This window comes from Leguminivora glycinivorella, chromosome 23 (genome assembly GCF_023078275.1).
Source record: "Leguminivora glycinivorella isolate SPB_JAAS2020 chromosome 23, LegGlyc_1.1, whole genome shotgun sequence".
Taxonomy (NCBI): Eukaryota; Metazoa; Arthropoda; class Insecta; order Lepidoptera; family Tortricidae; genus Leguminivora; species Leguminivora glycinivorella.
This window is the reverse complement of record NC_062993.1, coordinates 6,325,796-6,339,068: the sequence shown is the minus strand read 5'-3', so window position 1 is coordinate 6,339,068 and position 13,273 is coordinate 6,325,796. Positions and strand designations below refer to the sequence as shown.

General features: G+C 38.5%; 2 protein-coding genes across 2 annotated transcripts in view; one reads left to right on the top strand and one right to left on the bottom strand.

Moving 5' to 3' along the window:
- LOC125238346 (coatomer subunit alpha) overlaps positions 1 to 11,148 on the bottom strand; it is a 36,635-nt gene extending 25,487 nt beyond the window's left edge. Inside the window, 10 exon segments of the mRNA XM_048145645.1 lie at positions 451 to 603; positions 2,215 to 2,395; positions 3,599 to 3,682; positions 4,354 to 4,491; positions 5,670 to 5,785; positions 5,788 to 5,835; positions 7,249 to 7,386; positions 9,051 to 9,287; positions 10,072 to 10,188; positions 10,836 to 11,148. Coding sequence (XP_048001602.1) covers positions 451 to 603; positions 2,215 to 2,395; positions 3,599 to 3,682; positions 4,354 to 4,491; positions 5,670 to 5,785; positions 5,788 to 5,835; positions 7,249 to 7,386; positions 9,051 to 9,287; positions 10,072 to 10,188; positions 10,836 to 11,063 — 1,440 coding nt within the window. The 5' untranslated portion in view covers positions 11,064 to 11,148.
- Positions 11,149 to 11,360: 212 nt separating this feature from the next.
- LOC125238409 (exosome complex component CSL4) lies at positions 11,361 to 12,790 on the top strand. The gene is made up of 3 exons (XM_048145735.1): positions 11,361 to 11,725; positions 11,918 to 12,166; positions 12,539 to 12,790. The coding sequence occupies exons 1-3, from the start codon at positions 11,552 to 11,554 to the stop codon at positions 12,785 to 12,787; spliced, it is 672 nt and encodes a 223-aa protein (XP_048001692.1). The 5' UTR covers positions 11,361 to 11,551; the 3' UTR covers positions 12,788 to 12,790.
- Positions 12,791 to 13,273: the final 483 nt, after the last annotated feature.

Sequence of the window (13,273 nt, the reverse complement as noted above, 5' to 3'; positions counted from 1 at the left end):
CACAGTACACAGGGTCACGTCACACCTCGGATAATAGCGATCAAATATATGAAAGAGGCGCTTTCCTACGCACACGGTCTAAGCTCGTGTAGGCGAACGCGTACCATGCTTGTATGAGATATGACAGGTCGACTGGTCGCGTTCTTGGCGGTAACTGTGAGGTAACCGAGAGCGGGTGGGGGGCACTTTCAGCGGGAATATTACTCTTTATTATACTGTGGTCACGTGATATGGCCTAGGCGTTAGGCTATGGCGTTAGTGCGTCCTATTCACACTTTTTGTAAATATATCACGCGTCTAAGCGAATGATTTAATGATATGCAACGAACGCAGATGAATGATGAAATTACCGTGATAGAGGTGTGGAAGAGATGATGCGCTACCCTAAATGAATGACATAAAAAAGGGCAATCAGAAATACTGATAATTAAAAAAAAAAAAGGATTTTACCGTAGCAATGGTTCGTTTCTGCTGAACATCCAATAGTTGAACGCAGTCTGGCTCGCGAAGTAGCAGCATTCCTGTGCCAGCATACATGATCTCCTCGCAAGTTGGCGTGGAGATCTTTTTGGAGACCTCGTTCTTCAGGTTCTTTATGACGAGCTGCAAAAGACGAAAAAATAAATTAAGTATGGCACACCCATCCTCCTTGCGTTATTCCGGCATTTGCCACGGTTCATGGGAGCCTGGGGTCCGCTTTGACAACTAATCCCAAGATTTGGCGTAGGCACTAGTTTTTACGAAAGCGACTGCCATCTGACCTTCCAACCCGAAGGGTAACTAGGCCTTATTGGAATTAGTCCGGTTTCCTCACGATGTTTTCCTTCACCGAAAAGCGTCTGGCAAATATCAAATGACATTTCGCACATAAGTTTCGAAAACTCATTGGTACGAGCCGGGGTTCGAACCCGCGACCTCGGGATCGTAAGTCGCACGCTCTTACCGCTAGGCCACCAGCGCTAAGTATGGCACACTACAGAGTGGGGCCTGTAACAAAGGCGAAGAATTGAACTGTAGGCTTCTCCTTATACTGATCAACATTTGTTCAGTGACTTTTAAAGATTATGAAGTCTTTAAATTTTTAATTTTTCATACAAAATAAATATTAGCTTCAATGTACGCCATTATTGTTGTCATTGACGTTGTCTGTCACACCTTAGACTTAACAGAATTCGCAATATATTACCTCTTAGAAAAAACTTTCAATGGTGATAAAAATCAAAATACAAGTTATTTTTAAAAGTCACCGAACAAATGTCGATCAGTATAAGGAGAATAGCCTAGAGTTCAATTCTTCGCCTTTGTTACAGGCCCCACTCTGTATAGGGTTGTGTTTTTCAATATTATGGTATATTTTATTATTTTCGCAGTATTCTAGCGGTAAGTCAGTGATATCGCTATCTGACACTTATAGTCACTAGTATTGCGATTGCTGAAAAATGTATTGCCCAGAAATTTTCAAATAATATTGCAAGCAGAAGTAGTAGTCGGATATTTAAATCTGTGTGGTAGCAAATTGTTCCAGCATTCAGATGCAGCGTAGCGAAAACTGCCTCTAATTGACTGGAGCCGAAATAATGGAATGGCGAGGGTTATACCTGGTTGTTCCTGTCCAGAGCAGTGAAGGAGTTCCTAGCTTGTTTTCAGATATACAAGCTAAGCCAAGGAGCCTAACAAACTTCCCACAGCCCCAATATTGGATCGCTAGAAAGATTATACCTGGTTGCTATTGTCTAGAGCAGCGAAGAGATTCCCAGCTTATTTTAAGATATAAATGCCTAGCTTTGAAGGTCGAAAACGTCCCAGAGGCTGCGCTAGAGTACATTTTTAAAATATTGTAGTCTCTAAAAGGATGTATATATCTGACCCTTTAGCATAACTTGAATTGTCGTGCGCGAGTCCATACATCAAGCGCGACTTTAAGTATGGACTCGCGCGCGACAAGGCAAGTTGTGCTAGAGGGGCAGGTTAGAATAGAATAGAATCGTTTATTGCATGTCACAAACCAGATATAAAGGTGTTACATATAATGTGTGGTTACTTTTGTGTGACGTCCTGTAAGGACACAGCAAATATAATAGTAAAAGTACAGAAGGCCTGCTTAAATATAATGTTTAACAATATATTTATATCTTAACAATAGTAGAAACAGAGCAGAATGCTTGCGCTAGAGTACATTTTTGACATGTTGACAGACTAGAAGAACACACATACCTGATTGTTCCTGTCCAGAGCAGCGAAGCGGTTCCTAGCCACCCACACAGCGTGGGCGGCCGGCGCGCGCAAAGGTTCAGCTGTCTCACCGCCCTCGCGACCCTGATATAGCTCGTACGAGCTGCTCTCGCCGATACGCCAGTTGACTAGGACGCACCATTCCGCGTGGTTTAAGGACATGCTGGAAAATAATAATGAATCAGTATTATAAATATAAATAAATAAATATTATAGGACTTAATACACAGATTGACTGAATCCCAAATAAGGTCAATAAGGCTTGTGTTGTGGGTACTCAGACAACGATATATTTAATATAGAATATAATATAATTTATTCATGAACACAGTCAAGATTAATTACACATTACAATACAAACAGAAAGGAATGAAGTGCCACGAAATGGCCTCATCTCAGCTGTGGTGACTTCCAGCGCTGATCTTCCGATGAGACCATCAAGTGAGAAAAATACTTATATAAATAGAAAACATCTATGACTCGGGAACAAATATCTGTGCTCATCACACAAATAAATGCCCTTACCGAGATTCGAGCCCAGGACCGCGGCTTAGCAGGGTCACTACGCGCTAGGCCAGACCGGTCGACATTATATAAATGTACAAAAATTAACTAAGCCCCAGTAACCTAATAAAACCCCAAGCCATCCAATCTCAAGACAGCTATTTGTTCTTAGAAATTATAACAAAAGGTCCCAAAGAACCCTGACACTTGATCCGAATGGTTTTTTTTATAAAGCCTGACCAGAAATATGTATATCGTCACTACTTTTAAAAAATCTCGTATCTCACGCTGTACCTCAAAGTTAAAACGCAGTAAGTCTATATGCATTCCATACATACTTACTACAATTTTCTTTCCATTGACAGACGAAGATACAAGTTTTTTTAAAGTAGTGACGATATATTATGATTACATTGATTATACGCCATGTTGCGGTATTTCAGTAAGAACTATTAGAACTATCAGAAAAACAGCGTCCTCTTACCAAATTAATTGATTACACCCAAGGATTATTTATATAGGATTTACATACTTCATACTAAGAATCGTACCACGATTTTTTAGCGATAACTACACTGACGATGCCTACAAATTTATTTTTTTCAATGGACGTGATATCATGTTTTTAAAGTAAAGAAATATGTCATTTGTTCCTATAAAACATAAAAACACACAAACATATTTGGGGAATGATTTTGGCTACTTCCAGGCTTAGTACAGCGCCATCTAGCTTTAAGCCTAAAGGGCCCATACATTTCAGGGGTACGCTTTTTTGTATGGGCTTTGTCAGTCCACTATTAAATCGTTCTTTATCACACCACGTTTTTTTACACCAAATTTTTCATTTAAAACAATATCTTACCTGTACGGCTGGTTTCTGCCACTACCCTTGATCTGCATGACAGGGGAATCCCTGTTAGTCTGCATGTCCAACTTGCGAATTTGTCTGTAAAGCCACGAAATTATTTAAAACAAGCACTAGGTAGAATATAATACTTAAATAAATATTATAGGACATTCTTACACAGATTGACTGAGTCCCACGGTAAGCTCAAGAAGGCTTGTGTTGTGGGTACTCAGACAATGATGTAAATATAATATAGGCACTCATATCGAATTTGGCACAATAATAAATGATTGTCTTCTGTAGTATTTGACATAAAAAAAAAACAATATTTATAGATTCTGGGTATTAAAAGTGTATGATGACTACGTATTTTTGATTAAAAAACGTAATGTTTTATTTATTTTGGCCACCGAAAACGCTGTCAGCGATGTAGTGACGTCATCGAATTCGAACTTACTTCATGTCAAGACAATCACTGACATATTGAACTTTATGCCTCATACTTATAAGTCAGAAAATGTTTGCACTGTCAGCTCAGCTGCCCAAAGCCTTCCCGCGCACGCGCGCAGTATCGTTATAACAATGCGTTGCCATGGTTACAGAGCCAAACAATGCGTTCTCAGTTTTTTCGATACTGCGCGCATGCGCGGAAAGCCGGCGGAGGCTGGCTTTGGGGAATAGACTTATGTAGGGTTTTAAAGATCTATGCACGACCCTGTAAATAACGAATAACAATTCGGGAGTAGAAAAAAGAAAATAAAAATACAAACCTGTCTTTAATATAGAACAGCAGGTTGTTATGCACGGCGTACGCAGGCCTCTCTCTTTGCAGCTTGAACAGAATCATGCCGGCATCATGGCCTGCCGCGAACAGGTTCAAGGTTGGATGGGCCGCCAGCACCCAGTACCTGCAAAATAGTATAACATTTATAATTAAAGAGTCATTCAACTGGGCCATTTTAAGGAAATTCCCTCCCGTGAATGGACGGCGGACTGTGAAATCAGTTATGTGAGCGGTTTCGCTCGCGTTCAACTCTATACAAACTTCCACCTCCCGTTTTAGGGAAGAGGGGTGGTAGAAAGAGAGAGAAAGTAGCCTATCTGACTTTTACGTCAATTCGTTTGTTCCTTTTTGCCTTGAAAGACGGAGAAACAGACATACACACTTTCCCATTAATAATATTAATATCGATAGAGTCCCTGTGGTTTTAGAGGAAAAAAGAAGTGTACAAATAACTAAATAGTAAATTACGACTGTCATGGCAGCTATTAGAGATTAAAAAAATCTTCCTTTGACAAAATATGAACTCTTGTCATTGTTGAAAAAAATCAACCGTAACTAGAGTGAAAGCTACGTTAGCAACGATTCAGTAGTAACATAATTTGAAAACCTTAAGTACAAAGTCATAGAATTTGTGGTGTGATGTTTAAAATCTTACACAGTCTGTGCTATCGAAAACGCTGCCATCAGTGGAAATTCAGCTTCGTCCGACTCTACAGTTTATGTTGTTATGTAAATTAGATTTGATAAAAACAGTGACTTACCGGTCATGCTCGCGTCTGACCGAGAGCAAATATGCCCTCTTGGTCATGCCCTAGACGTGTAACAAACTTGCAAACATGCCCTCTTGGTCATGTCCTATACGCGTATGAACTTGTCATGCCTTCGCCTTATCTGCAGGCAGTTTCCAATATGTAACCACGCGACGCTGGAATAATATTCCACCGCCTCCTACATTTTCACAAGTGGGTCATCATACGCTATGAGTAGTATGAGCTATATAGCGGAATGATAAACGCTGCCCAGTCACCTTTCAGCTTTGGTTAAACGAGTAAAATCAGACTAAACTATACACTGACTTCACAGACGCGTATGAAATGAACTTGTCATGTCATGCCTTCGCCTTATCTGCAGGCGACATAGTTCGGATAGGTTTTAGGGCAGTTTCCGATATGTAGACACGCGATGCTGGAATAATATTCCACCGCCATTTTGACAAGTCATTATACGCTATGAGTACTGCCGTCACCTTTCAGCTCTGGTTAAAAGAGTTAACTGATTTAACTACACTATAGACGGACTTACCGCTCATGTTCCCGTCTGAACGAGTGCAGACATGTCCGTTTAGTCATGTCCCAGACGCGTATGAACTTGTCTTCACTATTGGACAGGATGAGCTCGTGGCGAGCGTGGAACAACACACGCAGGACACGTTGTTGTAGTGCCCGCGGCATGTGTCCACTTCCCACGCCTGAAAAGAGGTTTATTTTAATGGAAATATAATACAGATTGGTAATAACACAATGTTTTTCATCACACTCGCAATGTAAAAAATATGAAAATAGATGTAAAAAAGTTAAGTACAGTACAAGAAATTTCATTATTCCCTTGGAAAAACGATTTTTCTATAACTCACGCTCCGCCTGCGTGCAATAGCACATTTAAAGTGCGGGTGTGATGAAAATAAGTTTTTTAAAAAAAAATATTTTTGGCACAAGCTTTTAACTCGTATCGCCGACTATACTTTTCCTTGAACTGCTCCCCGAAACTTTTCTAAAAACCCCTTAATAAACCCCCTTACTCGATGGGGATACGACGTTTCATAACAGAGTTCCTATGACCACCTTTCTGCTCCATCAGATCAGATCAGATCCATGATACCATAATATTGCATTTTCACGTGATTTACATACGTGTGTAAAATTTCAACTCAATCGGAAACCGGGAAGTGGGTCAAATTTAGCTTGTACATTTTGACCCAAACTAAGATACTAACAAGACAAGTTGAATAAAAGCTTGTAAAAATTGGCAACACATTTTCACTTATTGTCACTTTTCTAATTTCTATTCCCATTCTATTTTTATATGACGATCTAGCGGGTAGTGACCCTGCAAGCCGCGGTCCGGATTTCGAATCGCGGTAAGGGCATTTATTTGTGTGATGAGCACAGATATTTTTGCCAGAGTCATGGATGTTTTCTATGTATATAAGTATTTGTATATTATACATATATATCGTTGTCTGAGTACCCACAATACAAGCCTTCTTGAGCTTGCCGTGGGACTCAGTCAATCTGTGTAAGAAGTCCTAAAATATTTATTTACAGTACCGGTCAAAAATTTAAGTTCACTCCTTGTTTTCAGTACAATTGACTGCTTTAGAGAGATAGTTTTTTATAGTTCAGACGTCAAAATTTGTTTCGTAAACATTTTTTTTATTTTTTTAACATCTGTTTCCCTCAAATCTTATAGGCTAAATAATTATTTGGCCTATATTATCTGGCTAAAACTGTGTTTCGTGTAAATATGTGTCTCAATTAGTGGCAAAGGCAAGGCCATAAATATAACTAGCATTTTGCCGTCATGTTTATTAGATTTTAGTGAAAGAAAGGTACGTGAATTGTGTCTAACTAGTAAAACAAATCTCCACAAAACAATAAATATAAGTTGAAAACATATTTCGACTACCAAACCGAAGATAATTATCGTACAAAAGTACTCATTTGTACCGAAATCAAAGGGTGAACTCAAACTTTTGACCGGTACTGTATTTATACTATAAACTATTTGAACTTGACTGCATGAAATATTTGAAGTAGAGAAAAGTACCCAATTACAATTTCCCGCTCTCAAGCTACACAATGTTTAAGTAAGTCTATTTTACCTTGGCATCGTTCATACGCCACAGTTTCACAAGGCGGTCGTCAGCGGCGGACACAATGAGCGGTAGAGTAGGATGGAACGCCGCCCAGTTGACGCCGCGGTCGTGTCCTTCTAACACATGCTTTACTACAGCGTCAGCCTGTAATTAAAGGACACAATCAATCATTTTAGATGTTACTAGCTTATTCCCGCGGCTTCGCCCGCTTCAAACTTTGGACCCCCATTTCACCCCCTCAGGGAGGCGAATTTTGAAAAATGAAAAAAATGAAAAATTCTTTATTTAGGTGTCAGTGTCAGCTTATTACATTTACATGAGATGTATGTTATTGCTTAAAGTACATATCGTCACTACTTTTAAAAAAACTTGTATCTTCGCCCGCTTCAAACTTTGAACCCCCATTTCACCCCCTCAGGGAGGCGAATTTTGAAAAATGAAAAAAATGAAAAATGAAAAAGAATTAAAGTACATATATCGTCACTACTTTAAAAAAAACTTGTATCTTCGTTTGTCAATGAAAAGAAAATTGTAGTAAGTATGTATGGAATGCATATAGACTTACTGCGTTTTAACTTTGAGGAGCAGCGTGAGATACGAGATTTTTTCAAAGTAGTGACGATATGAATAATGGAGTTCATGTAAAATAGCCTTGGAATAGTGTCCTGAGCCCTAAACTAGGTTAACCTGTCATATAGGGATCAGGGAATAAACCACCGCTATTATTATCAATCCTTTCTTAGTGCCCTTCTACGCCTTATAAGGAACCTACGTGCCAAATTTGGAATCTCTAGGACCAGCGGTTTCGGTTGTGCGTTGATATGTCAGTCAGTGAGTCAGCCAGTCAGTTTCTTCTTTTTAACCCCCGACGCAAAAACGACGGGGGTGGGTGTGTCTGTCTGTCTGTGTGTGTGTCTGTCTGTGGCATCGTAGCTCCCGAACGGATGAACCGATTTGGATTTAGTTTTTTTGTCTGAAAGCTGAGTTAGTCGGGAGTGTTCTTAGCCGTTTTATGAAAATCGGTCTACTATGTCGCAGTCGGGGGTTTTTTTCAAAATTTTAATTTTATATTTAGACTAGTGTTAGATATAAGTGAAGTAGTAAATAAATGGTTAGCAGAATATTCAAGTACATACAGTCTAGTTTATAAACATGTGTACAATTTTTCACCTTATTGCAACGGGTTGTGGTGAAGAAATCTACACATAATTATGAACTCAACTGTAGTATTCATTTAGGCACTTACATTTTTCTTATCCTGCAAAAAACACCGCGATATTAGTGAACTTCTTGTAAATCTGTGTATTTATATTTTATAGTTTGGTGACCAAATTGAACGACCAAAAAATTTTAATACTCACGGTGGTTTTTACAATGATAATTTTGAATTTCATGTTGTGATATAGCTACTTTCTTTGTATAATTTTATACTTTAACTTTTGTCAAGCAACAAAACAAGCTTACACTAGATAACACAAAGCTATCTAACTACTGTTGCAGTGTAGCTCGTGTTCTTTAGCTGTTTTTCATAACCTTGCTGAACCTATGTTAGTTTTAACTATTTAAAGGTTGTTGTGTATGATGAATGAGTTATAGAACCTGTCAAAAGACATCTGTAGCTTGAGGGTTCCTAAGATGTTCAGCTATTACTGCTGGGCCCGGAGCCACATTCTTCGTCCTAAGCCCGCTGTAGTCCTAGACTCCAATGGACTCGTCCAACAACGGTAACATGATCAAGCCATCATAACCACTCTCACATGCCTTGTGTGCCCACAAAGGTTGGTCCAAGACCACAAAGGTTGACTTACCTGTCCAAACAGATCAGTGGCCTGCGGGTTCCTCAGATGCTCAGCCAAGCCAGCCGGGCCCGGAGCTACATTCTTCTTCCGCAGTCCGCTAAAGTCCCAGACGCGAACGGACTGGTCGAGTGATGCTGACACGATCAGGTCGTCAGTCGGGTGGAATTGTGCACACATGACGTAGTGGTTGTGTCCAGTGAGGACGCTGATGCATTGGCGGGACTGCCAGTTCCATATTCTGATTGTCTGTTGGGAAAAATATACAAATGAAAATTTTTTGCGTTAATCCAGGAGTGATGTATTTTTGACAAAAATAGGGGCCAGTGACTACCTATACAGTCAAGCAATTGGAACCAATGTAGACCTATGTCATAGTGACGCTATTAATCAGATTGTAAGAAATCTCTTACTACTTGTCATTTTAACATGGTTGTAGAGTGGCCTAGGGTTCCAATTGGTTGACTGTACCTACTAAAATACCAATTTTAATTGACCCTAATTATTACAGATTATTTGAGGTTGTAAATGGTAAGATTTACATCTTACCACCTCAGATATTTGTTTCTGCTTTTTATCATAGTGTAATTTACACTATGTTGATCTTAAGGGTTGATTCAAAGCCAGAATGTGTTGACTCCTACCATTGACATGTTACTAGAAAAGTTATTTCTACATTTTGAATTGAAACATTTATGAGGTTAGGTTTAAAAATATAGTTAATTCAATTCTGCTTTCTACTACCAAACACATAAATCTTTTGTAAATTGCTGGACTTGTGGCAAAGGGTGTGAATCTGGCTAAAAATGAACCACTATACAAAATACTTTGAACTTTTTTCTGTTATTTTTGTGTCTGACTTTTTTAGATATCTTCTTGTATATCCATTCATTAAGTGAACATTGTTTAGTTTTAGTGTTTACCTCCAGGTCTTTTGATATTGTTTTCTTTTCATTTTTGTATTGCTAATAAATTATGTAATGTGTTAATGTGACTGTTTGGTTTCTGAATAAACTAAAAAAAAAAATCTTACCTGGTCATCAGAGGCACTGAGGATCCACGGGTACTCGTGGTGGAAGCATGTGGTGCGGATGTAATCCAAGTGACCCAGCAGCGTGAACAGGCAGCGCCTTTGCTTGTAGTTCCATACCTGAACAGTAAAATAAAATAATGATAGACTACAACATTTACGAATTGTTAAACAAATATAAACGTGCAATTGATGGATTCTAATTGGAAATAGTTTCATAGATCTCAAATTTTTATGTTAGAAATTATTTAAAAAAAGTAATGGATTAGTTGTTAAAGCGGACCCCAGGCTCTCATGAGCCGTGGCAAATGCCGGGATAATGCAATATGTTTATAGTAACTTAAAAATATAAAACAATAAAAACTATTTCATAAAGTAATGCAAAAATGATGTGTGTAGTCAATATTATGTATGTCATACTTAATTAGTCATACCTAAAATAAAATTCTATAAAAATATAGAACATATAGTAAAATGTAGAGAGGAAATTCGGTAAGTTACTGATAACTATTATTCAGTTTGAGATAAGGCAACACTGGTGTAGACTGTAAAGTTTACATTTCATCCTTATCTTCATATGTGAACATTCTTAACTGCTTCCAAAGTTATATACAACAGCAACTGCTGAATACAGACTAGGAAGCCTGCACAATATCATTTTCTACAGTTTGTGTCGTTAAAAACAGTCGCAATGCACTGAATCAAAAAACATGATGTAGATATTCATCCAATATCAGACACTTCCTGTGAGCTTTAAAAGACCTTACCTTGATTTTATAGTCATCTCCTCCGGACACAAATAGGGGCTGTTGGATGTGGAAACAAATGCCACGTACAGGACCATCATGCTCATCAAATTTCTCCAGCAATGTACACATACGATAGTCCCACAGCTGAATCACCCCATTGTGCAAACTGGCCAAAACCCATGGCCGTTTGGCATGAAATGATATGCCTTTAACCCTAGCCGACTTTGTCTCGAATTTCGTCAGCATTTTCACGCGAATTTATAGAGATATTTAGTTAAATTACACCCTTACAGAAAGATACAAACGATCGACATGTCAAACCGGCTGACGTGACACGTCCAAACAGGGATGTGCAATGCGAATCGGTAAAGTAAAATTATCGGTTTTTCAATATTTAGTGATTTTTAAACAAAGTATCCGAACGTACAAATATGCTAGATGCGAATAAACTTAATGTCGATTAAAACTATGAAATATTTGATCAAATTAGCGTAACTTGCATCACAGGTATTGATTTAAAAAAAAGTTAAATGTCAAGTCAACATTGTCAACAAAGTTTGCTTGCTTGGAATCGTGGTTTGCAAGTTGTTTATCTCTCCGCATTCATTCTGTTTTAATAATAACATTAGCACTATTTCTCAGTACAGAAAACTATACGTAATGAACATCGGTTTTATTTAATTTGAGACACTTATCAATTGTTTCGAGAACCACAACATAACCTCAACAACAACATGAATGTGAGTGAGGAAGATTTGAAGGAACTTGGGCAAATCTGCATTCCCGGTATGAGACTGAGTTTGGCTGACAAGGAGCACATAGCTGGCCCTGGAACATATGAACTGAAAGGTTACATTTATTCCACATTGACTGGAGTCTTAAAAATTGAAGATGATGAGAAAACTAAGGTAATCATTTTTGTTTAGTCTTGCGTGCGAGATATTTATTGACAAGAAGGGTCTCTACGTGTTGGCTTAGTCTCTGCGCACACCTTCCAACAGTCTGAAATATGATTGTTTCATGATGGGAAAGATTTTTAGCATATACCTAAAAATATTTTTGTCCTATAAACTATTATTAACTACGGTTTTTTTTTTCAGGTCAAAGTCATATCTGTAGAAAGCCCAAGGACTCCCAGCATTCTGCCCAAAGCTGGTGACATAGTCACAGCCAAAGTAACAGTGGTAAATTCCAGACAAGTCCAATGTGTCATCCTGTGCGTTGGTCCTTCAGTCCTGGTGAGACCTTACAGAGGAATTCTGAAGAAGGAGGACATCAAGAGTACTGATAAGGACAGAATTGATCCGTACAAATGTTTTCGACCCGGAGATGTGATATTGGCTAGAGTTGTATCCTTTTTACTTAAAACCTAAACTAGGTAGGTACTTCCATATTAACTTGATTGAAGACAGGCATATGGTTCATCTTGCATATCTTTTATTAGAATAATATGACACTGAAATTTCTCTATAATTTCTAATTATAAGTATTCGCTGAAATGTACATAATTTCCTACTTTTATTTTATAACAAGTAGTTGCAAAAGTTACTTTGTTTAGTTTACAATTTAATTGGAAGTGAATGCAGTTATGTATGGTGTGATAAAATTAAGAAAGTTAGCTTTTGTAAGAATGTTTCTAGAGAAGCTTAACATCTAGATAAATGTGTGTGTGCATTTGTTTTAAACAATGAATTGTAACAGTTCCTTAACCCCACTCTCAGCTGCCAATGACAGAAATCCACTGGTACCACATATCAACAGCTGAGAATGAGCTTGGCGTCGTCATAGCAACAGCTGAGGGGTCCCCACAAGGTGTTGGAATGGTCCCCATCAGCTGGTCCGAGATGCAGTGCCCTAAAACTCTGGTCAAGGAACCTAGGAAAGTGGCCAGAGTTATCCCGGACAACATTATGAACGAAAATTTGTTCCCTGGTAAAGTTAAGAAGGAAGTAGTTGAAATTAAAGAGTAACTAATAAAATTTCCTTTGTTTTATTACTAAGAAAGCTACTTTTGAGTTCGGCATCAGACTAAAAATTTATAACTTTGAGGCTATTTTATGTAGCACGAAAAACATTTTAAGAGCAATGTAAGAGAAGTCTAACGGTGTATGCCTCTCTTTCTAGCATGTTCCTAAGGCTCCGCGCACACGGGCGACAAAGTTGCTCGGCGACTTTCGTATTTGTATGAAAAGTTGCGTCGCCTCGTGTGCGCACCTTCATACTAGCCCATAGACCGAGCGTAAAACGTAGTGATTCAATGCTCTTTGGACCGAGCGACGGAGACAAAACAGTTTTGTCGCCCGTGTTCGCGGAGCGGAGCCTAAGAGGTACACAGCGATAACAGCTGCAGAACGAAATCCGTTCACTTGATTTCTGAACGAAGCTGTCAATCAATCACATGTTTGATGTTCAGAAACCATTTGAACTTCGTTTTCTTTATATGAAACCTTGATTTG